Below are 24,354 nucleotides of genomic sequence, written 5' to 3' on the forward strand. Positions count from 1 at the left end.
TTTTTCTGGGTTACTTATTTTATCTGCACTGTAATTTTGTAATACATGTTTCTGATTTGCTCAGATGCTTGTATCAGGTCTATATGTGGAATGCAGGTTTCTGTGTCCATGTAAGAAACCATATTCATACTTAAAACTATGTAAAATGCAGCCCTCTACTGCTTTAATTGAGCTACCTCATTTTTAACATCTGTGCATGCCATTCTAATATTGCTGCATTACTGATACCACAGTAATTTTTAATGCGATAATATATAAATTATTTTAAATTCTTTCTTGGCTTTAAACACTTTATTATTTTTGGTAACAAATGTTCTTTATTAGGTGTGTATTCAAGGTATTCTGTTTCTGTATTATTCAGGCTTCTCAATAATGAAACAACTGCACATTTTCCAGAATTTCTTTTGAAAGCCATACTTCTTGTAGCAGTAATAACAAGTGAAAATGTGTTACTTCTTCTATAATTTCTAAGAAGCTATGTTGTAAAATCCTGCCTTTTTTTTTCTTTTTTGCTTAACTGAAGTTATGTATAAGAAACAAAACAGGCTAATGACTTCATTTTCATTGCACATTTTTTAACATATTTTGGCCTTATTTGCAAATGCTTATGGTTGCACATTTAACTTGCATGTGCGAGTAATCCCATTAACAACAGTCACATACCTGAATACTTCCACAAAATATCTCTCTGAAGTTCCCAAGCAGCATACTGAAGTACTGTTTTGTACCTTGTTGTAGGCTTGGCTCCTGCCATGCCCTCGCACTTACTTCAGCTACTTCTTAGTCCGATAAGGAGCTACAAACAGGAGGCTCATAGAGTTTATTAGGACACTTTGCTCTTCCAGGAAACAGATCAGTGCCCAGAAAGCGGTAGAGCATGAAAAACCTGCTACAAGTCTGCTCTAGTAGGAGTGGAAAGTAGTAAGCTTTTCCACATGACACAGAAAGAGCTTCAGACAAATTTTAAATTCACTGTTGCATAGAATCCACAACAGCCTAATGAAGTCATAGAAGAGGTGTGATTTACAGCCACTCCCAGGCAGTGTGGGCAGCTGATTCCTTTAGCCTGGGACACTGGCATTATATCCCATGTCAGTATGAATGATGGCTGCTGCTCCCAGAATATAACTAATATGAGTTATTAGAAGGAATTTAGGATTCATATGGTTGTCTAACTACATTGTGCTTTTGGGAAACAGAGAAGCATAAAGATATAGTGAAGTCCTGCCAGATTCTCTCGCTGGGAGAAAAGATAGAAGAACCCTAAACTGTTCTTCAAAACCAGTATCAGTCACAGCAAAAAAAAAATGCAAATCCTGTAGCAAAGCTGCAGGGCAACCGGGGTAATGACAGGGAAAAGGAAGCTCCTGGAGACTTTGGCAAAAGTTAAAATGAAGGACAAGGTGGAAAATGGTAGTGTCCTGTGTAGGATTCACCAAGTAACAGCAGGCAGTGCTTGGTCCCAACAGTTCTCCTGATGTAGTTCAGGGACACCACCACTCCTTAGCATCTTCCATCACCAAGGGCAGTCATACCTCCCATCAGACAGGTTGTGCTTCCAAGATGGAATACCAAAGTTCACAAGTTTGAGCTTATAAACAACTTGGCAATAGATATCTTCAGAATGGAGTACTTGTATGCAGTGATTAGCCTCCTTTTAATGTGATCCTGTTTTTACATGCCAGTCCAATTTTAGATGTTGTGTGGAAAAGCTCAGTAAGCTACTTGGGTTTGATGGGGGGTCTTTTATTCTTCTAAGTATAGCCCTGAATATTTTTTATTCACTTGTGTTCTTGGCTTGAATTTGAGAAGTAAATGCATATTTAAACTTTTCTTTTTCCCTCCTCTGTCTTCCCCCATCAATTTCATACAGGGAGCCTGGTGAATGGGCCCTTGAAAGAGCAAAACTGAACGTTAATGAAAATTTTCTGCTTGTGGGCATTCTGGAGGAGTTGGAGGATGTGCTGCTTTTATTAGAAAGATTCTTACCTCATTATTTCAAGGATGTGCTTAGCATCTACAAAAATCCAGGTAACTTTTTCTATTAAAAAGCTATTCTTTCAGAAACTTCAGCTAAATCTGCATGGCTGCTGAAGGGTACGTGTTTCTTTCTTGTTCAGTCGATGAAGAAGTTTATCTATCTTTTAGGGAGCAGATTTGATGATAGGGAAGGTAGCATACTCTGCTTTTATCTTCAATGTTACTGTGCGGTTTTCTTTCCTTGCCTGCACTTTTTGCTCAGTGATCTTTCCACATGCCAGAAAGCTTCCCATTTTCCACTGGAGTGACTTTTCCTTCTTTTAATTGTGTCATACTCAGTTCTCAAATAATACTGTCAAAATATTGTCAAAATGGTGTCAGCAATATGTACTTAAATAAACCTTCAAGTAATGGTTTGGGGAGCTGGACCCTTTGAGATTCTCCAGGACCAGATTATTTATTTTCCCTCAGCCTTGACTATGAGTTGAACTGAAATGAACCTTCAGCTGAGCTGAGTTTAGGTAAAACACAAATAAGAATGTGCATTCACAGCACTTGCAATACAAAGCATGCTGAGAAAAAAGACTTAGGAGTCTGGAGTAGAGAAATGAAAATGGAGAGCACTCAGCCTGCTCCTTAATTTGCACCCTATGGTCAGTCTGAAAGGGTTCTCTGTGTCAATCCATCCCTCCAATACTGATTTATTGCTTACTTCTTTAAAAGGCAGTCTTGTGTCCTATGCCTAAAAATAAATATGATGCTTCTGGAGGGCTGTGCATGTCATTCCAGCAGAACTGATTTCTTACTTACATTTGACTGGCCCATCAACATTGTGTGCACCAAGCAGGGGTAAAACTTCCCTTCTTCCTTTGTGACTCTGTTGCACTTGTGTCAGCGTGAAATGCCTACAGCCATTAATAAGTGTGTTTTGTACCAAGCTGTATATTCAAAGCACATGGAACAAAGATTGAATTTAGTTGGTAATGCATGCAGCTGATGGCTGGCTTCTGACTGAGAACAGTATTGCAGTAGAGAGTTGCTTTGGAAAAATTAGGGGCTTCTGTCCATAACCAGGATTTATGCATGACTGTCCATCAAACCCTTCTTCTAGGATGCATCTTTGGAAATTCTGTATTTAGCTGTAATACAGGTACTAGGGAAAGTATGGCATTCCTTCTCTGAACATGCTTTTAGTGGGTCATTGTCTGCTTGCAAGCAGGCAGTTAAGGCAGCTCTTTGGAAGGTGGGAGTGTAACTTTGTGGTACCACATCCAGCCATAGAGAGATTTTGCTTAATAACAGACATAAAGAGAGTATTGTATTGACATAAGAGCAATGCCCAGTTTGGGATCAGATACTTCCTTTGCTTTTATAAATTAAAAAAATAAAAATAACTACGTTTGTAGTGTGTCTAAGTCATCCTAAAGATTTGCACAACTTGGTCTCGAAGCTTTCCCCATAGGGATGTTAGACAAAAGGAAGGCAGGGGGATCAATAGAAGAATATGCTCTCTCTGCCATGAGAGTTTTCTTTGAGTTTATATGACTTCTTCAGCTGTTCTGTGCACCATTTATTTTCATTTCTTTTACAATGGGGGAAGCAAATAAGCAGCATGCAGGGTTTTGATTTCCAACAGGGTGCCCTAGAAATTGTCAGGTGGGAAATAAGCAATCTGCCAGAATCATTAAGTGCTGGGTAATCTTTCTCCTCTCCTTGTATTTTCCAGTATCTGGAGAAAATGTGATCACCTCTTACAGGACAATGATTTCCTCTGGGATTTCATTTGAAAGATGGGTCTTGAATCTAAAGATTCACCTCTTTCTGTCAGTATTCCCTGCGTGGATTAAATCTTTATTTTACCTTTCCCATTCACTTATTGATTGGGCATATTAGTAAGAAAACAGTTTCCTTGTGTTAACTCTATCCTCTTTTCATACATGCATATATTTGAGGGTTTTTTTCCTATCGTAATTATTTTGTGGTTATTTCTGAGTTGGTGCTAATGCTTACAAAAAAACGACCTCAACAGAATCAGCCAGAAAAATAAAAAATATTCAAGCAGTGTGTAAGAAATCCTACATTGTTCTTCTCAGGGCATCTTAGACCTGATCTGCAACACCCTCTGCTGTTGCATCGTGAAGTGTTTGGAAGAAGACATGTTGTTCTGTCAGCTGTGTGGTGATCCCACAAAGCAGCAGATAAATTGGGCCAAAAGTGACCTTTTGTTGCAACTAACACTTGCAGATTAAATCTGTTGACTTTACAGTATTGTCCGCTGGCCTGATGCACCACTTGAGATTCTCTTATGGCAGTCTTTTCTCTTTCCACATAATGAAGGAAAGTTTTTCCCTAACTTATCTTTTGTCAGCTGAATATAAGAAGATGAGGAAAACACAGAGAAAGATGTGTACAGAAAGGTGATTCACTTCCAGAGTCCACTGCAACAAGCAGTTTTGAATTAGAGGCAATTCAGAAACAGGATTTGTAGAGCTGCCTTGAAGCAAAAAGTAGCTGAAGAAAGACATTTTCAATCCAGTGTTGCTTTAGTGGATTACATAGATTAGAAATCACAGTAGGAAACACCCACCAACATCATAATCTAAACTGTATTAAAAGCGCCTTTCTGCTATAGGAAGAAAAATGCCTGATGTTATCAAACGTATAAAATCACATGTGCATTTAAGATACATCTGCAGGAACTGTGAGTTAAACCTCTTCTTCCTGAAGCTGGGACTCTCCTCACTCATTACAGGTGCTTTGGTTTGGTTTGTCACCAGATCACTCTAGATCCCATCTAAGCAAACTTCTTAGTATTGGAGACCTTTAGTATAGGTTGATAATACGGAAATCGGGAAATCTAGAAACCTTTTCTCATCCCTGTTCCTTTGAACTATGCGGGCCATATTCAAAGCTCTCAGTTTCTTTTGTTTCTGTAGTAAAATTTCTCATCTGAAGCACTATAATAACATTTATCAAGAAACTCTTGCTCAGTGTTCTCTTAGGAGAAAACAAAGACTGTAGTTGTTTTACCTTCAAAAATATTTTTCTCCTATTGTTCTGAAGCAGATCATTAAAACTGTGACTGTATGATAAGATAGTGTGGCATTTTCATCAGAGAGCTACTGTCTGTCTGTGTACCTGATGACACAGGTAACTGCTTAAAGCAGTATGAATTGAGTGCTTTTCTTTTTGATGCTAATGATTTGTTTGATATAAGCTGGCAGAAGGAAACTGTGAAGAAAGGTGAAGTGTTAAAAAAACTTGGCAGTTCAGCATGACAGAAAATTTTTATGTCAGAGGGAACCAGGAGGGTAACTTCCTTCATTGCATTAACAAAAACGTTGCATTCAGCTACTCCATATGCCAAATATTTTGACTTGTGTGTTTTATAACCACGTGTAACAAAATGTGAAAGCTCTTTGTGATGTGAAAGTTTTCATTGGAACCAATCTGGTTTTATCTTGTGCAGTACTCTAAAGCTATGGGCTTCCTGTTTTTCTGTGCCTCCACTCTCTCCTTGAAATTAAGCATTATCTTAATGTTAATACCAAGTCAAGAATTGCAAAAGGACACTCTTTCTTGATGCCTATCTTGTCCAAAGTTACAAACTTGTCTTGGTAGCCAAAACTGGCTTGGACAAGAGATTAAAAGGGCAGGAATGGGGGCAGCAGACAGATTGTGAAATCAATAGATAGATGAATAGATGGGTAGAATAAATTTTTGAAAGGTAATTTTTTCTTCAATAGCTTTCTTTAGTAACATAGTAAAATTTGTTCAAAATTTTGTCTTTTTTTCACCAGCATTGAAGTAGATAGGATTCCAATTGCAGAGGCTTAGATTAGATTTAATGCAAAATTTGAAAGTATTCTTTAACTCTTTTAAAGGTCTGAAATAGTTATAACAAAACGTGATATGTAAAATCTTTCCTCACTTTCAGGGGCTAAAGAAAAAAAAATAATTGGTCAGTCCTGTTCACCTCTGCTGGCTGTAGCTCTCTTCTGTGACCTGGCTGGTAGCCAGAACTCAGAGAATACTTACACAGTTTCTTTTGAAATGGTCACATGTGGGTTTCATATCTTTGGTGTTTTTAAGAGACAAAAAATATGTACTATACTCAGCAAAACAGTGTTTTCTTCTGTCTTGTCAATTTCTGTGGCATGGGGTAAATGTTAACAGCATCCACTGTAAAACAATAGGCAATAAAATGTTTTTTTATCACCTCAGAAATGAGCCATATCCTCACACCTCAGGAGTTCATAAATTTTCTTTGGCACCAGAAGCCCTATAAAAACACTTCTTCCCAATACCAGGAAAAAACCCCTTTGTTTGCTGAAAGGTTCATTTAGAATGGAGAATGCATAGGTCTTACTCTACAACAAGAAGAATGGCTTTAAGCTTTTCAGACAGTGAATTTTATTGAATGCAGTGAAATAACTCACACTGTCAGCTGAAAGAAAATATATTGTTTAGGTAAACTGTAATTTTTTTAATGCAATGAAAATGTGATTCCCATAAGAATTGCATTTACAGGGAATGTTTTAATCTGTAGTAGTAATATTATCCCAGGTAATATAAACCCTCTCGTTTTTTAAATCTGCTATGTTCATGAATGTTAACGATACAGTCTTAACATTTTCTATTCATAAGTTTCCCCTTCTCTTTAAACCCATTAAGGAGAGAGATGCTGCCATTTGTCTTTATTGCAGAGCTGAGGTCCTGAGAAGCAGAGCATTTTTGATAGAGTTAGGAAAAGGGTGAAATCAAGCTCAGTAGTCTTTGTGCTGTGCTGAAGATCACTCCTGTGCCAGGCCAGCACTGAAAGTGGGATGTGCCTTCACATGGTTCAGATGTTATGCATTTGGAAAAGTTCAGAAACAAGGGGGTTTTCCCTCTGCGAAATTATAGTGAATGTGTTTACAGGCACCACCACCAAGAGCAAAAACTTTGAGCAAGAAATGATCGTAGGACTCTAGTGGAAGGAGGCAGTGCTTTTTTGTGCAGTATCTTTAAACTGTGATCATATTATCATCTTGTATTCTACCTTTGTTTAGCCCAAAATGAAAGGAAAGAAGAAATTAGAACAAATTATATGAGGCTTCTTAGTCTGCTGGCTTCTTGTGAGCTGTACTTTCTGGAGAGGGTTGTGACTGGTAAATGGGAAGGGAATACACTTGCTCATCTCCTGTGCTGAAGTGCCCAACCCTTGTCTCTCCTACACCTGCACTCTTAATGAGAGAATAAAATCACCATGGATTAGTCTCAATTTAAATGCTAAGGGGGTTTTGTGGTGGGGTTTTCTTGTTCAGTTTGCTTTTGGGTGGGGTTTTTTATGGGGTTTTTTTTGCATCACTTCTAAAATTTCAAACATGTTCAAATGTTTAAAAGCTTTGGAGACTCCAAATAGACTGTCTTTTCTTTCGCCTCGCACTCTAGAAGGGCTTTATGTTTTCCCTATGTAATATTTTGAACAGGAATGACTGACTGTGAAAATTTTCTACAGAAGAGGAAAGTTCTAAATTTCACGTGGAGGTAAACATGAGTTTGTACTTGGGAAGTAACTAACTACCTGTGTAACACTTGCGTGGCGCGTTCCCATGTGTGACGTGGGGCGCGCTGTGCGTGTGAGCAGAGCCGCTCTGCCCAGCAGGTGGAGCGATCTGCCCGCGTGTGCGGCGCTCCCAGCGCTAGCAGCACACGGGGGTTTACATTCTGCCTGGGTGGCGTTTGCTTATCGCCCAACATCCTGTTCTGAAAATAGAAAGCGTGAACAGACCATTCTTTTCTTCCCCCTTTGAAGTCTCAGCTTTCAGTATTGCATAGAGGAACGCTGTAAAACAATGTGAATGCTAAAACATGCAGTTTAAGATCTAGGAAAGGCGTTTTAATTGTACTTTTGTTTCTTGTAAAACAAATTCCCTGTTCGCTGTGTGCAAAATGGGCAGGGAAAGAGGAAGAGTCACAGTGCATATCCCTGAGGACATTTCTTTTTTATTAGGTCGATAGCATCTAGGACATTCTGCACTACTAATCTGTTCCTTGGTTTGTTTTATAAAACTGAAGGTACTATCAAAAGCTGTAGATGCATTATCTAGCTTTTCAGCCATGAAGATACAAGAGCAGGGACAAAACCAGACTGCCTGATCCAGGATGCCTTGAAGTTAGTGGATACACCAATGAGTGATAAGGATAGTCAGTGAAAGTATCCTTTCTTTTCCAGTCCCATAAAAGAAAAATACGTTGTTTTGTCTTCCAGAGGTTTGAAATCCTTTTGTGAATAAGCTAAGTAGTTTTAAGAATAGGAGCTCTTGGAAGGATTTGAGCACTTCTGGGCTTTCTCATGACTGTGTTTTTCAAAAGAGTCACTAGGTCTTGGGAAGATTTGTCTCAGAAGCAAAACTTCTCTGTGGTGAATTCTGAAGCTTATAACAGCTGAGGTTCTTGTTCTGCTGAGGAAGGTGAAGCCACTCCAGACAATATGTGTGTGGCATGAAAACCGTAACTGTGGCACCATAAGATTTATTCAAGATAGTCTCATTGCTAAAATGTGATCAGGAGTAAAAGTGTGGCAAGCAGGTTTCCATCACTTTCCAACCCACATGGAGCTTGTGTACATCCAGGCTCAAGTCCTAGCTATTCACTCTTCCTTGCTAGTGTGTGCTTGTTAGATTGAGTTAGCTCATATGTGCATAGTTACACAGCAGAGCAGTTGCCTATAAATATATCTTGTGGCCCCAAATGAATGGCATTTTGAGACGAAAAGTGAGGCAGCTGACAGCCTGACACAACGTTGGCGCTCGGTCTGGGTGAATCTGCTCCCTGAGCCTACGGTGCAGGGAAGTGGGATTTACTTGTCCCTTTGCCAAACACATTGCTATGGCTCTGCTTTCTCCTGGAGTCAAGAGCAGTGGTTGACTTGGTAAGTACAGCAGCACCAGCAACAATCACTTAGATCAGAGAAATGAACATATTTCCTACTGGCAGGTCAGGATTGTGGGCATGATTCATGAACTGGAGAAATAAGGAATGAGGCTGCTGTTGATCCATAGTTCCCTTTCCCAGCACTTCTGGCATTTAAGGATGTTGGCTGCCTTCCAGACCACCCCACTAATTATGGCAAATAAGGATATAGTTTCTCTTCTTGCTAATTACAGTACTGATTTTTAAATCCTTATTTTAGGCTTGGATTTTCATGGGCATTGAATTTGTAAAGGCTCTGCTCAGAACCAGTTGAATTGGAAGGTGAAGTCCGTGTTCCCTTAAATCATTGTTTGAAAAACCTGGATCTAATGTTCCTCTTCTAGTACAGTTTCTGGACACATGAGCTCAAAGACTGGCTCTGACAAGCAGCAATGTATTGCAGAGATAGGCTGAGTGTGTTTTGTAGAATTTCTTAATCTTCCCTTTCTGTGAGCTATACCCAGCTTGTGCTCTGCAATCTGCTACCTTTTTCCTATTCCTCTCCTCCACCTTTTTCCTATTTTTCTTTCCTGTCAAATATCAGGGCCTTTACCTGAAGCCAAACAAATTTTATTTTTTTGCATGCTCATCTGAACCTCTTTATCATTAACAGTTTCCCCTCTCTAAAGTTTCTGTATGTCTGTAGGATTATGAAGACTGAGACCACCTAATGCATTATCTTCATCTTTTAGTGCAATTCCAAGACTTCAGCCTACAGATTTTGCATTTCATCCCACCTGTTCCTGTCACTTGCATTCAGGTTCTTTTCATCAGATCTATCGATGGGCTGTCTGATTTTGGATTAAGCCCCCAAAGATGTAATTTCATACTATGTTGCAGTAAAACCAAAAATTATTTATGTTCTAAATCCCAAGGGACCAGTCAAACAAGCCCTTACATCTCACACATCAAGAATCCATGTGGTTGGTTTTTGGTTTTTTTTAATATGTCAGGAGATCATTTTGAAGGCTTGGTGCTGATATCTTCCAAGCAACAGTTGTGTTTATCTAATGAGCATATCAGTCACTAAAGATGTTATGCTTTAAAGTGTGCTCCTGCTGTTCCTCTGAGGCTGATTCCCCGATGCATCTTTTGATTATTTCCTGTTCCTAGTATCACAAAATGGAAAACCTATGGATAGCCAGCTTTGTTAAAACTCCAGCACAGAAGGAAATCTGCATTCGGATACAGCATTAGTGACATCTCATAAATAATCCAGGGTTACTGATGACAATATACCACAAACATTTTAATGACAGGCAGTTAAAGCCTGCAATGACAGTTCATTCCTTCTTGAGTAATTTAGTAAATAAAATCATATGGCTATTTTAATCAGTAGCACTTCAGCTAAACCTTGGTTACTGGTTCTGCTTTAGAAATAGCATTTAAACAAAAATTACAGTGGTAACAGATTATGCAGATTGTTCCTTTGACAACTTTGCCCTCTGCCCAGGCAACAGAAGGCATAGAGAAGGAGCCATTAAATCCCATTTAATAGGCCTGCTTCTGTTCCCAGGTGAACAGGTCTTCATTTCACCTACATGGAAACAAGCAAGCTGCACAGGGTGGCTGAGCCTGGAATACAAAAAAACTTTTATTAATAATGGGACCAAAACAACTGAGAATTTAGCTCAATTATCAGTGTATCCCACAGTATGTTTTCAGAGACAGTGTTTGGGGAGAAACACCTCTTAATTGAAAACAAAGCATATTTGGCATTGAAGACATAGGAGCAATATGAAGCCGATCACAGAGCTGACTATTCACTTAGCTTTTAGGAATATAATCTTATTTTCAGTCTTCAAATTAAGTTATTGTACTTTTTTTTCTCAGTCTAAATCACTGTATCAGTGGCAGAATGGGCTGCAGGTTAAATTGATTATTCTTACCCCCAAGGCATCTTGCAAGAGCAATGCAAGTACCATGAGCCAGTATCTTTGATGGCTCAGAAATGTTTTGGAAAACATTAAAGATAAGGTAGCTATAGAAAAGAAATTTAGTTGTTAAAACACTTTTACCTGTAAATTTTGTGCAGTGGTGACAAGGAGCCATCCCTTAGGAATTACTTAGATTTTCACATAAACATTGCAATTTAATATCAGGTTTTTACAGTGATGCAAATCAGCTGCTATAGTAATTCAAATGTTGTAATAATTAAAATTAGGAAAACATGAGAGAGCATAAATTCTGACAAGTTAGGTGTGAAATTATAGCAAGGCACTTCCTGGCATGCAACTTGCAAAAGGCATTAAAGCTAACACCAAAAGGGTTTTTTCCAACCACATCAGGGCTAGGTGGCTGAGAAGAGAGTCAGGGAAAGAAAGAAAGTGGGCACCTGGGAGAAGTGCAGGAAGACAGTCTCAGGGAAGAAATATCCCCAGGGTACATCCGTAAAGGGACCACTTGCTCCCAGAGGACACAGTGTATTGTGCTCTAAAATCATCTTAAGGACACTATTTCTACTATTAGAAAAGAAGGGAAAGAATTAGTAACACGAATTTCAGCAAAGTGCAAGGGTCAGCTCTTAATGACAAAATTGTAAGAATTAAAATGAAGTAAATATGTTAGCAGTGTAGCTCTCAGCTGCTGCACAGCTGGTACTCTCAGCTGGTATATCTCCCAGCCATCACTCCTCACTCTAACACAGCTTCACACCGTGCCTGTGCTCCTTCCTGTGAACCCCTTTGCTGTTTGCCCTGAAGGCAGTTTATGGTGCTGGAGATCTGACTCCTTGGTCTTCCAAAAGTCTTTCTTGGAGTTATGTTCCCTACTTCCTTTCCTTGTTGGAATTTCCCAGCCTTTTTGATCTGTGCCTCTTGAAAACTTGCTCTCCTAGAAACTATACTGAGAAAAGAGGGTTTTACTAGATATAGCTATGAAGATTCTGGCTTTCTTCTTTTTCTCTGTTCTTGGAGCTGAATCACAAATTTTCAAATGTACCATGAAAGAGCATCCTCCCCTCTGTTTCTGTCTAGGCTCATCTTCCCAGTTTCCACCCCTTCCAAACTGCCTTCCCATTGCGTTCTTTTATTACTATCTTCTCTCCAGTTTTCTTTGCCTATCTCCAACATTTGCACCATTGTTACTGCTCTTTATAAATCTTATCTTTTGAGTTGTACTATTTGCACTTGGTTTGAATATCTTCCCAGTTACTTGCAGATGCCATCTATAATGCAAGTAAGTGTTAGGGTGCGGCATTTTTTACTCCACAGCTGTCTTTACTCCTTGGCAGTGATAGGGATGCTGCTGTGAGAGCTAGTATTCACCAAGGATTTATTTGAAACTGAAATTGCCAACTCTGTGGTGTGTCCCCTGATTCAATCAGCAGCTATTTTGGAAGAATAGGTAAGAATACTCTCAAACTTTTAGAGGGCTGCAATTGTCACCTAGACACCAACAGATGAAAGAATCAAATTGACATATTGGGAGGAACTATAATAGAGGATGTGATTAATAGACAGTTGGGAAAAGTCAGTATGGCATTTGTAAAATCTTAAGGACTCAGCAAGAACAGGGATATGAGATGGTACAGGTGTGATTTTCAGCAAGATCTCTGTCCAAAAGCTCTTTAAGCAAACTAGTTGTCAGAATTTGAGAAAGAATGGTCTCCTGCAGGAAAAAGCTGGTGAAAGAGGTAGGCATTCATTGTTTTGTAGTGCCCTCTTACTTTAAAAAAACAGGGAAGTCTTGCAGGGTCTGTGCTCCAGCCTGGGATTAATGTTCTCTTAAAAAGTTATGTCTGAGGTAAGAGAGGTCAATGCTGATATGATGTTACCAGGGAGCAACAAAAACAACACTGGGGTGGTTTACTAATCATAACAAAGCAAAGCATTAAAATTCAGCTTGTGTGCAGTTGAGAAGGTCTGTTCTTGGCACTCAGAGCTGCAGTCCACAGATGCTCTGAGTCCCAACCCATGTGGAGCTTGGTAGGAAAGTGCATAGATTATCAGATTTGTGGGTATTTTTCTCCGTACAGTGAAGCAGTCTCCTACAGAAGAAATTTTTATGTGAAGCTAGGTCAAGTGATGACTCAGTTTTTCCAGATGGCAGAAAATGATGATGCAGGACAGAAGGGTTAAATCCTGGCAGAATTGCAAGAGCAGATGAAGGAAAGGCATTCACATTGGAGGTGCTGCCCTGGCTGCAAAGCAGGGAGTTCACACAGCTGTAGTTCTGATTTGTGTTTAATGGTAGGTGATTCGGGAGCATCAGAACGTGCCTGCTCTTGTTCTGATTTATCCGTTCTCTTTCAAGTTTGCATTCTGGGTAGGCGAAAAGTGGCAAGGATGACAGCGAAGCCAAAGAAAGGTAATTTTCTGCAGACACACCAGGCCTCATATTCCAGCTAGACTCACCAGAGAAAGAAAGAAACTGTTGAATTGGCCTCTGGTTTTCTAGCAGTGAGCAGCAGCTGTTTTGGTAGCAGTAGCAGCAGCTCATATAACAAATGCTTCATGATGAATGCAAACAAAAGCCAGCCCTGAAATTCCAGCTCCACTATGTACACATAAAATATAAAACCAGTTCAAAATAATGTAACTAGTCAACTTAAGGGATTTTTTTCTTCCCCTCTAAATAAATTCCATATGAGAATTAGTGTTTGGTCTGCTCAGTTCTCCAGGGCTCACCCAGAAAATTTTTATCATAAAGGCCGAGGACAAAAAGTGAGCACAAAAACAGAGCAAGAAAAAATATTTTTAGAAGAAGTGCACGTGTAAGGAGGTTGTGTGGTTTGGGCAAAGGTTTTGAGAATGCCAGTCATGCTTACTGAATTGAAATTACTGCTGATGTTTGTGAGTTGGCTGAATTCACTTGCCTCCAAAATAGGTCTTGGAGGAATTCTTTATGCATCTCTGTGCAATTTGCTTTCTGAAGATGATTTGTGGTTTTAAAGGCATCTACATGTTAGAAGAGGGTTATGCCCTCTAGCATAAATTTCTTTCCAGATAGCTAGTGGGAGGATTTCTAGGGAATGCAAGTTGCTGGTCAGTGCATACTCAGGGGAGATGAGGATATCGAAGAGAGAGAAAAATATAATAATTAAAGACTCAGGAGAAATACAAAAGCTATCTAGGAGGCAGTGTCTTAAATTGTTATCTTCCTCCAATTGCTTAAGTTAAAACAGCAAGTAAATGCCAGCATTTACCCATCCCTCCCTGCTCTGATGTTTGCTGGAGCAGCATCTGTTGTCTGCCCACACAAGCACTCCTGCTCTCTTTTCAGGCCCTGAAATACTCTCCTCACAATCGGTTTGCTTTCCTCATAGTTGTTTTTTCTGAGCTGGCTTCCCTGTAATTGTAGAATTATTCAACTCTATCCATCCAGCATAGGAAAAATCCTAATTTCTTGTGATCTGACAGATTAATGATAAAATAATACAGCTTATTGTTGTGCCTTTTGCAGTACGATTCTATCTAATACCTTTTGTGTAATGCGAGTTTTGAATGAGGTTTGTCTTCTTCCATTTTGTTTCTTTTAATTGAATTTTGAAGGGCCTGTGAAGTTGTGTTGCTGTGTGCTGTATTGCTGTTCTTGGGGTACATGTTCACCTGTAAGTTGTTATGGGTATCACATCTTCAGTGTAGCAGAGCATGCAAATGTAGGGCTTAGAACAAAAACTGAGTGCTTGTCTTGTCTCTGCTTCTCCTGCTTCTTGACTGCTTCAATTCATTTTCAAGCCATCACTTACATTGTTTTATTTCTTGGTATTTGTGGAGTGGGAGGGGGAAAAGGAGTCTGATAAAGAGTGATGTTGGATCTAGCAAAGAAAAGGTAACAAAAGGGGTGGGCCCTTTCAGGCTTTGCTTCTTTCTCACTCGAAGGAAGTGCAGCACAGGTTACTGGGAGAGCCCAGTGGTTGTGTTGGGCCTGTGTGGAGGGAAGACAGGGACAGGGAGCACACGGATTTTGCTGCAGCAGAGTTTGGTGCATGCAGGGAGCCATGGGTGTGCACAGTCGGCCAGAGCCCACAGTGCTTTGCAGAGCTGTGCTCCTGTGGCTTTTAGCATGTTACCAAGTTTGGAGGTTTTCGGCTTGGGCACGAACACATGCTTTTTCTGTTACATAAAATGAGAGTGTGGAATTAATGGGTGACTGATATATAATATACATCTTCCAAAAGCTGGTGGAAATTGGACATGACAGAAGTGACAGCATAGCCAAAGCAAATTTATTTCAAACATTGAATGAAAATATTCACCAAAAACTCTGTTTTATCCTAAATACCACTAAATATTTTCTGGGCATTGAAGTCTTATTTTTATCTTTTAAGTTTTCTTCCACTCTCTACTGTTCCATGAGTGCTCTGCCAATTTCACAGTAGCCATGACTCATCCTTGAAGGGTCTTCAGACAGCTGACAAACCTGCCTTACTTCACTGGGTATTGACATTTTTAAATGTCAGTGCTTAAATTATGTATTGGGGAAACTCAACTCTGCATGACCAGTAAAGAGAGGTAAATGGCTGTTTCTCTCTCTGGGGGTTGTTTGGTGCCCTGAGTGGCTGTCTTGAGTTGATCAGCGGGAATATTCCTGTCTCATGCTGTACACTGGTACACAGTAGGGTAGAGAGGGATGCTGGCTAGGAGTAGACATGCAGTAGTGTTTGTAGGAGCAAAGATGAAGTATGCATACAAAAACAAAGTTTATGTCATCCTTCTTAGTGCTTCCCTTGCCTATCCAATAGACAGAGCTATGCATCATTGAGTGCTATTTGATTTAAGTTCTGGTGGAATTGTTTGGGGTTTTTTTGTGGGTTTCACTTGGGGTTTTTTTAGCACCCCACTATATTTTTCTGCAGTGATTCCAGAAACAGTCTATGTTTAGACTTAGTTCCCCTGTGGGGCATGGAAACACAGCAGAAGCCCAGGACTCCCTTACCAAGAGCAAAGGAGGTGAATGAAGAGGAAGATCTATTCCAGTAAAGTCTCAAGAAACCCCTGCATGGTGACCAAAGCAACTGCTAGAGTGTAAATGAACTGCAGAAGATGGGGAGCCTGGGGAAGGATTTTGGCCAGTAAAACAATAAAGGGATCGTTAAAAGGGTGAAGCATGGCAGGACCAGCTGGGGTGAGGGATGATGGCTGAACCAACCTGCTCAGGTTTTTGGCAGTGAGGTAATTTCACCAGTTGCTTCCTCCATATTCTCTCCAAGATTTTTGGATTAGCAAATTTTTGGATTAGCTACGTCTCTGGCTGCTTGCTGCCCACAGCTAATGTTCCGGTGTTTGAGAAGTCCTCAATGTGTTTTTCTCCACAGAATCCTCGATCACAGAGACTAGTGTTTGTCCGGTTTCACCACAGAAGTATCACATGCTTTCCATGTCTTCCTTAGGGTTATTTTGTCAGGGTTTGTGGATATTTCAGGTGTGGATTTTTTCCACTCTAGATTATTGTCCTATCTATTTCAATTCTTAATTTAATTCAGTAAGTGGTAAACTCAGTAGTAAATTGTGAATGTCTGTGATGGCAATTAAAAGCTATTAGAGTCAGGACGTCAGCTGGGAATCCTGGATACAAACTAGCATTTTGAAGAGCTCATAGTCTTTGTGGAATTTTGGTACTTAGTCTAGTTCATGACTTTCTGTGCAAAGCCAATTCATTGATTTTCTGTAATGACCAGGTGAGATGCTAAGCATGGAGGATGTGTATTCTTTTTAAGCACGATGAAACAGATTTCTTCTGTTAAGATTTTGTTTTGTTTGCAAATGGTAAATTGTTCTTTCCAGTCAGCATAGTGAAATGGGTTAGATGAGTGCTCTTAGTCTAAGCCCTTGAAAGAAATAAATTATTATGGGCATACATATACACATATCCTGATACACATATGTATTCATCCAGATGTACCAAGAGCAGCTCCTGGAGAACAGTAAATCCTTTTTATAGTCAGCCATTTCTCGCTCTTATCAGTTGAATATAACAATAACAAATTTCATCTTGCACAGCTTTGCCTTTTGGTGTAGACATGCCAGTGCAAGTGGTTGATAGTGAGAAAACTCAGTCTTTTGTCTTACACTTTAGCAAACAGCTTACCACAGATGTCAGCCCAGTTCATCTTGAGCTTTTACTAAGAGAAAATCAGTGAAACTGCAAAGCATATCTGTCTGTATATTAATTTTCAGGATTTTCTCGGCACTGCCTTCTGCTGCTGAATATGGTATTGGGTCCCTGGCAGGCCCCAGTACTTTGTGCATTTGCAGAACACCTTATTTAGCCTAGTTTAAAGGCTGACTTACCACTTAACCAAAGGTTCTGCTTTGAATAATTGAAAAGTATTTTCCTTGGTGCATGTTTTTGCAAGCTACTTGTAGAAATCAGTGGTTTGAGTTCCTGCCTAATTCATCTGTTCAGTTCACAGACTGCTTCAGTTACCCTTTCAGACCACATCTTGGTGTGCATCCCACTCCTTCAAAAGTAATAAAAAGTTAAGCACATAGCCACTTTGTATCTCATGTGAAAAAAGGGAAAAACTGCTTGTCCCACACATCTTTTCATACTGTATACATGTGTGAGTAATTTAGTGAAGAAATGGCACATATGCATAAGTATATTTATTAGCAATTGGCACTGCCAGACCAATATTTTGCTTTTGAAATAGTGGCAGAACTTTCCCAGATTGTTGCTAAAATCAAAGGTCAAATCTAGCACTGCGTCCCCATTTCTGAGTCTTAGCAGGAAAAGACAAAAAGCAAAAGATACAAGAAAAGTATTTTGATAAACAAATGTCACCCACTTTAAAGTGTTGAATCTCAGTTTAATTTTTCCCATGCTACATAAATAGTCCCTTCACTTCCTTTAGCCTTGCTGTTTTTCATTTCCCACTGTTACTCAAACAAAATGAAAAAAACCTAGTTATATTTATGAGGACTCTACATTTACTCAGTTTAAGTGTTTTCATTTCTTCAGTAAATGTAGTTAATAAAATTAAATGCTCTGGGAATGTGCCAGAAATGCTGTCAGCCACTGTGGCAAGCAGATGGATGAAGTTTCAGCTGAACGTGATGTGCCCAGGTTACTTTGTTTATTTAGAAGTTGATGACCACAGTCACTGGACATACTAGAGTAGCATGTGAGGAATGTATTTTTAAAGAGCTCAGAGTCACAATTTCCTACTCCCTATGGGTTTACTGATGAACTTGGCCCCATCCAGGCATTGAATTGTGTTCTAGGACCTGCATACTCAGCAAGAAGACCAAGACCTAGTGAAGGCAATCTAGCTGCAGCATCTGTCCCCCCACTAACTGCCAGGGTTGATTCTGCTGTTTTGACTGGCTAGGCTGGGTGTACCCTTCCTCCCTCAATAGCTCCATGTGTATTGTCCCTCGCAAAACTGCATACTCAGTTGCAGAGGACAACCTCCCCATAAGATTTTTTTGGCTGGAAAGTGGCCCAGCGGAGAAGGACCTTTATGTGCTGATGACAGCCAGCTTAATATGACCCAGCACGTGCCCAGGTGGGCAAGAAGGCCAAAGACATCCTGTATCAGAACAGCTTGGCCAGCAGGACCAGGGCAGTGACTGTCCCCCCGTACTTGGTATTGGTGAGGCCACACCTCAAGTGCTGTGTCCAGTTCTTGGCCCCTCACTGCAAGAAAGACATTGAGGTGCTGGAGGTGTCCAGAGGAGAGCAACAGATCTGCTGAAAGCTTTAGAGGGGAAGTCATATGAGGAGCAGCTGAGGGACCTGGGTTTGTTCAAGCTGGAGAGAAGGCTCAGGGGAGACCTTACAACTCCCAACAACTACCTGGAAGGAGGTTGTAGCCAGGTCGGTCACTTCTGCCGGGGAACCAGTGACAGAGCAAGAGGAAATGGCCTTTAGTTGTGCCAGGGACCGTTCAGGTTGGACATCAGGAACATTTTCTTCACTGAAAGGGTGTTTGAGCATTGGAAGAAACTTCCCAGGGAAATGGTAGAGTCACCATCCCTGGAAGTGTTCAAGGAAAGACTGAATGTGGCACTTGGTGCTATGATTTAGTTGGCATGGTGTGTTCTGTCAAAGGTTCAACTTGGTGAACTTGGAGGTCTTTTCCAGCTTTAAGGATTATATGATTCTAAGACAAAACCTGATTGTGTACATTGCTCATCCAGTGAGCACCGAGCCTGTGTGTCTCAGAGCCCTGTCGTTATGTGTTAGTGCACACATACATCAACATGGTCAATGTCCCTTCTACACAAATGTACACTGAGCCAGAGGTGAATTTTTAATTTTTTTGAACAAGCCTTTCTAAAGTTGGTTTAATTGTTTATTTTTTCATTTTATTGCTTACTATGGAAACACTGAATGTACTGTTCTCCCAGATAACTTTTTCATTATTTTTTCCACAGAACTTCATTAAAATATTCTGTATTGAAAAAAAATATTCTTCCAGTAAGCTTAGCAAATCGAATAGGATTTTGTAGATTCAGGCTCAGATTTGTTTTTTAGAGGAATAGGTGTTAAAATAGGGCACTGAAGTACTGACTTTTGGTTCTTAATGGTATTTTCTGTGTTGTGTTATCAAGTTAAACTTACTTACAGAATTCACACAGCATCAATGCCTTCTCTTCTTGTCACTTTGCCCTTTGGTCAGTAGGCTGGGGATGGGCAAGAAGTTGGGAGAGGACACAGCTGGGACAACTGACCCAGATGGATCAAAGAGATAGTTCATACCATATAACAACATGTTCAGTAATTAACAAAAGTAGAGGTGGAGGAAGGAGTGGGATATTTGGCTTCTGGGATGGCCGTTGCTTATGCACTGTCTGGGGAATGGGGAAGGGATATCATTTGCATCACTCCCTCCCTCCCTGCCTCCTCCACATTAAACTGTTCTTATCTCTAGCCACAAGTTTTCTTGCTTTTATTCTTCCTGCCCTTGTGGGAGCAGCAGGAGAGAGCAGATGGCCACATGGGTGCTTGACTGCTATGTGCAACCTGCCTCAACAGGTTTCTCTCTCTATCTTGATAGAACTTCTAACATTGCACATCTTGTGAGTAACATTGAATGTCTTTATTCCACCATTCCTGAAGATTGCATTGTAGAAAATTGCAATGTTCTTCAACAAAAGCCTAGGTTGTTGCACGTATAGTGTTCCTTTCAGTAACCTCATTCCCTCCCAAAATTGATTTATCTTGTAAAGCTTTTCCTAATTGCTGTCACATTGCCTAGTTTCTGTCTCATTTTATTCTTATTCAGAGGTGTTAACATTTATGAGCTCCCATAAATACTGAAATGCAAAAAGACAGCAGATCATTTTATCTCCTGTTTTGTTAATCACAAGGGAAAGGTTTGTGCAGTATAACTTTGAAGCACAGTAGTCATTATGTCAGGTCTAGTACTGTCATTAAACTAATGTGCAGACTCTCCTGGAAACTTTGATACTAGCCAGTCTCTCTAACACTGGCATGAAACTACTGGTTGAAATACTGCAGACATAAGACAATTTACAGGATTAAGTGCAGGAGCAATGGCTTTTCATGCCCCCTAAGTCTCTCATTCTGATTCATGTGTGCTTTCAGAGTGTTCAGCTAAGTCCTTTAACAAGCAATAGAGTTAAGGCTACTGAGAATATACTTCCTGTAAACAAGGTGATAGATGGCAAAATGATGTGCCCATGTATCTCTTCCCTGTCTATGTGTTAAATAGGAGTTGAATTAAAAAAGATCATTTATCAAGCCCTGTTTCCTTAATGGATTGTTCTTGGTAATGATGCACAAGCAAGAATGGTAAAGGTGTTCTGGAGCTGATCATGTCAGTCCCAGAAGACAAGTGAGAGTTACTACAGAGTCAGCTGTCTTTGCTAGTGGCTGGTACAGATGCATGGAATGCATAGGGAAGCCTTTATCTTCCAAGATCTTAGTCTCGTAAGTATGTCAGAAATGCTGTTTTCACACTCCTTCTGTAAGAAAATATATTGCTTGGAATATAGAGCAAGTACACACATGTGTAAATCTTGATGGTGTTTGAGCAGCTTCTAAGCACCTAAAAATGTTTTGTATTCATTTATATTAATCCAAACAGATCAAAATCATACTTATCCTTGAATTGGGTCCTGCTTCCAAAAGCTCTCGTGCATATAAGGAATTGCCAGGGGAATTCTCCTCTCACAGGTCGCTGAGACACTACATCCTGTGATACAACCTCTTGAGGGAGTGCTTTGGAGCTTGGGACCAAGCAGGTCACACCAGACCTAGGGAATTTCTTGTGACTTTCCCAAGTCCCCATCCCTCACCTGTGGCTGCACTGCTAAAGAAGTGCTGAGGTTGGCATGAAGAGCCAGTGTATCTCCGTAATTTCTGCAACAGCATCTGCCTCCAAGATTTCCAGGAGAAACTCAAACTCTCAAATCGCAGTAAATCCCAAGTGTCCCAGGTTCCTCACTGCAGACTCTGTAACAGGCAGTGAAAAAAAAACAAGCATAAATTCACCTTGACTTGTATTTGTGGAAATGCAGCAGGAGCTTTGGTTGCTGTGAAGTCCTGAGATAGCTGAATGTTTGGCTTATCTATCTGTCAGACTCCTAGGTGCATAGGAATTACTGTCTTTCTGTGAGTGAGGACACTTGCCCTCCATGTGAGCCTATTAGTGCAGGCATGGAGGGCAGAGTGGGTTGCCTGGAGCCTCCTGGAAGGAGGAAAGATGGATTCTTGTTTCTGGTTCATAGTGACCTCAGGGGACATGAAGACCCTGGTAGCCTTAGGCCTTAGCCCTGTTGAGACATTATACTTTGCCTTCTATCCTGAGCAGTAGAAAATCAAGATATTCCCTCTCCAGGAAAAGCACAGGGTGAGAACTGCATTAGCCACACTATAAGATTAGTCTTCTCTCCCAGGGCTTCTAGTTAATATAATTCCCCTTCTTTTTATTTTTTTCTCTTGCTGAAACAAGTCTGCCTGTGTTAAACAACAGACCCTTTTCCTCGGGTTTGGCCAGAGGAGGAAGCCTTTGTCCCGATCTCCTGGCAGCTGGCCAAGGCAGTTGGGATGTGTGCCAGGAGGGGGTGAACTTGAAAGGAACAGTGTGTTGTTTCTGCTCTGGTAGCATTCTTCCTTCTTCAGCAGTGCCTCGGCCCCTGGCTGCCTTCAGTCACTCATTATACACAAAAGAAGCTAAGGGCAAAAGAGACAATTTTTTCTTGACCGCCTGTAACTTGAAATAATAAGAAATAAAACCATTTTGAGGCTTTCAGTTGTGTATGTGCAGACATGGCTGGGAGAAAATCTTGGAACTGGCAACTTTCTCACAAGAGAGAAAAAAACCAACAGCACCTTTTTTTCCTTCATTTTGATAGCAGCCTTCATACTGTAACATCCATCTTCCCAGTCCTGTATCTCCTATCAGTTTTAATTTTACCTTGGCAGTGCATAAGTTTTATTACTGGACATTACTTGTATCCTAGTTAGTATATTTGCATTCATTTTTCTTTTCAGTAGTTAAATAAAGAAATAAGCAGTCATGTGTATGCTCTTGGAAGACTTAGGCTTAACTCTAAGATGCTAAGAGTATAAGAGGCTGCATTTAGAATCAACAATTTTTAAGGCTATAGTCTCAACATTATTTTGAAAAAATATAGGATTATTTCCCATACTTGCAAGGCCTACTACAGGGTGGTGACCACTAATTTTGAACAGTCAAGAAGTGGAAAATGTAGCAAATTGGGTGTTCAGACATCTTCCAAAAAAGACATTCACACTGAGGTATCTGAAATGCAGTGACAAAAAGGCTTTTGCATGTGGTGCTTCTGACTTGGAAGCTGACACAAGCAAGATGTTCAAAACTTGAATCTATGAAAGACTTAAATGGATCATTAGGTCATTGAGCTTGGCTTCCTGTGTGCTACAGGCCACACAGTCTCTCTTCTGCATAGAGACCAGTATCTGGAGTTCATTAAGGTATCCATCATTGATGCAAGATTATCAAGTGATAGCCAATCAAGTGTGTTCATTTTGTACTAACAATTCATCATCTTCACCACTTCAAGAAAGCTGTACTTACAGTCCACATTTGTCTGGTTCCTGCTTCCAACCCTTTAGTACCTGTAGTTTTCTCACCATGAAAATATGCAGATGCTGTAAACAAGTCACCTCTCAATCGTCTTTTTTTGGTAAGCTGACCAGAATAAATTTATCATCTTTCTCCAAAGTGTCTCTTTCAACCCCAGTGTTCATTCTGAGGCTGTTTTCATACTCTTTCTGTTCTAGGATGTGGTTACAAAACTGAATGCCAGTATTTCACTTACCAATACTATATATGGAAATAAAGATACCTCCACCTCTCTCCATCCCTCTCGGACATCTTAGCTTGCACAGCACACCTCTTCATGATTTCCTTTTTGTGGACAAAAATCCCAGATAGCAGCCTACCATGACTCGAAGCACAAAGGCAAGATGCCTGCTCTAGATTCTCAAGTCCTGGGCTGTATTTCTGCAGGCTTTCTGCATTACATAGCTGTGGTGAAGCTTTTCCTGCTCATAAGCGCTGCTGAAATTTATCTCGGTCATTGCAACTCTCTCTCTTCTGTCTGTAAAAAAGTGATAATGTTAGTATCTGATTAACCTACTATGCAGCACTGTTCACAAGCCATCTGTAAGAACCTATTTTTAAATTGTGGTTTTGTCAGATCCAGATTTGACTGGATTCATTCAATAACTCTTAAACAGCTGTAAAAGATACATTAGAAATTGCAGTGTATGAGCTGCAACCATAGCAGTTCTTTCGGCAACTCAAACTAGACAATCCTGGCATTTCCTCTGCAGATGACTTTGGTTTTGGCACCTCCAACTCTGTCTAGTTCAACTTAAAAGTTGTTTAATGGCTATAAAAGTACCTGACCACATTCTCATAAGAATCTGCCTGTTCATTCTATCAGTGTGGGTTACTTTTCAACTTTTCTTTTTCTTCTGTGTTAACCTACCTGAACTGGGAATACAACATTAAAATGCACCAAATAAAGGAGTCTCTTAGAAGATCCTGCTGAGATTTGTTATCTGATCTCGTGTGAAAGACAGCACATTTCCAGGCTGAGGATTGCATCAGAGGCAGTGTGTGGTACAGGAGGTTTTTCTGAAGTGTCCCATGCAGCTGGAAATCCATGTTGTTGGATCCACAGCTCTGAGCTGGTAGGAGCAAAGGCATAGCACTGTGACATTTCCAGGAGGAGAGTTTAGAGATTTTGTTATAATACTTACTGGTTGGAGAAGAGACTTCAGAGAGTAGTAGCTGGAGAAAGTTATGTATTTGCATTGCTGGAGTGTGTTATATGGCAAGTGTTTCATAATAGTGATATAATGCCTTTAACAGCTCAAGTAGTATGTAAGCACACTGTTGAATTCATATTGCTGTTGCACTGACCAGCTGACAGCCAGACTAGTGTAGTGCTGACCTCTGCAATATTTTCCAAATATATGTTACTTGCATGGTGTAGGAAGATGTTTGCTATT

The 24,354-nt window shown here is 40.2% G+C and overlaps 1 protein-coding gene across 2 annotated transcripts in view; it reads left to right on the plus strand.

Annotated features, from left to right (window-relative positions):
- The window catches only part of UST (uronyl 2-sulfotransferase), a 149,496-nt gene that overhangs the window by 119,173 nt on the left and 5,969 nt on the right, over positions 1 to 24,354 (plus strand). For both annotated transcript variants that reach the window (XM_068184924.1, XM_068184925.1), the window contains exon 7: positions 1,874 to 2,031. In XM_068184924.1, coding sequence (XP_068041025.1) covers positions 1,874 to 2,031 — 158 coding nt within the window. The remainder of the gene's footprint in view (positions 1 to 1,873; positions 2,032 to 24,354) is intronic.

Source organism: Anomalospiza imberbis, chromosome 3 (genome assembly GCF_031753505.1).
Source record: "Anomalospiza imberbis isolate Cuckoo-Finch-1a 21T00152 chromosome 3, ASM3175350v1, whole genome shotgun sequence".
In the NCBI taxonomy this organism is placed as follows: Eukaryota; Metazoa; Chordata; class Aves; order Passeriformes; family Viduidae; genus Anomalospiza; species Anomalospiza imberbis.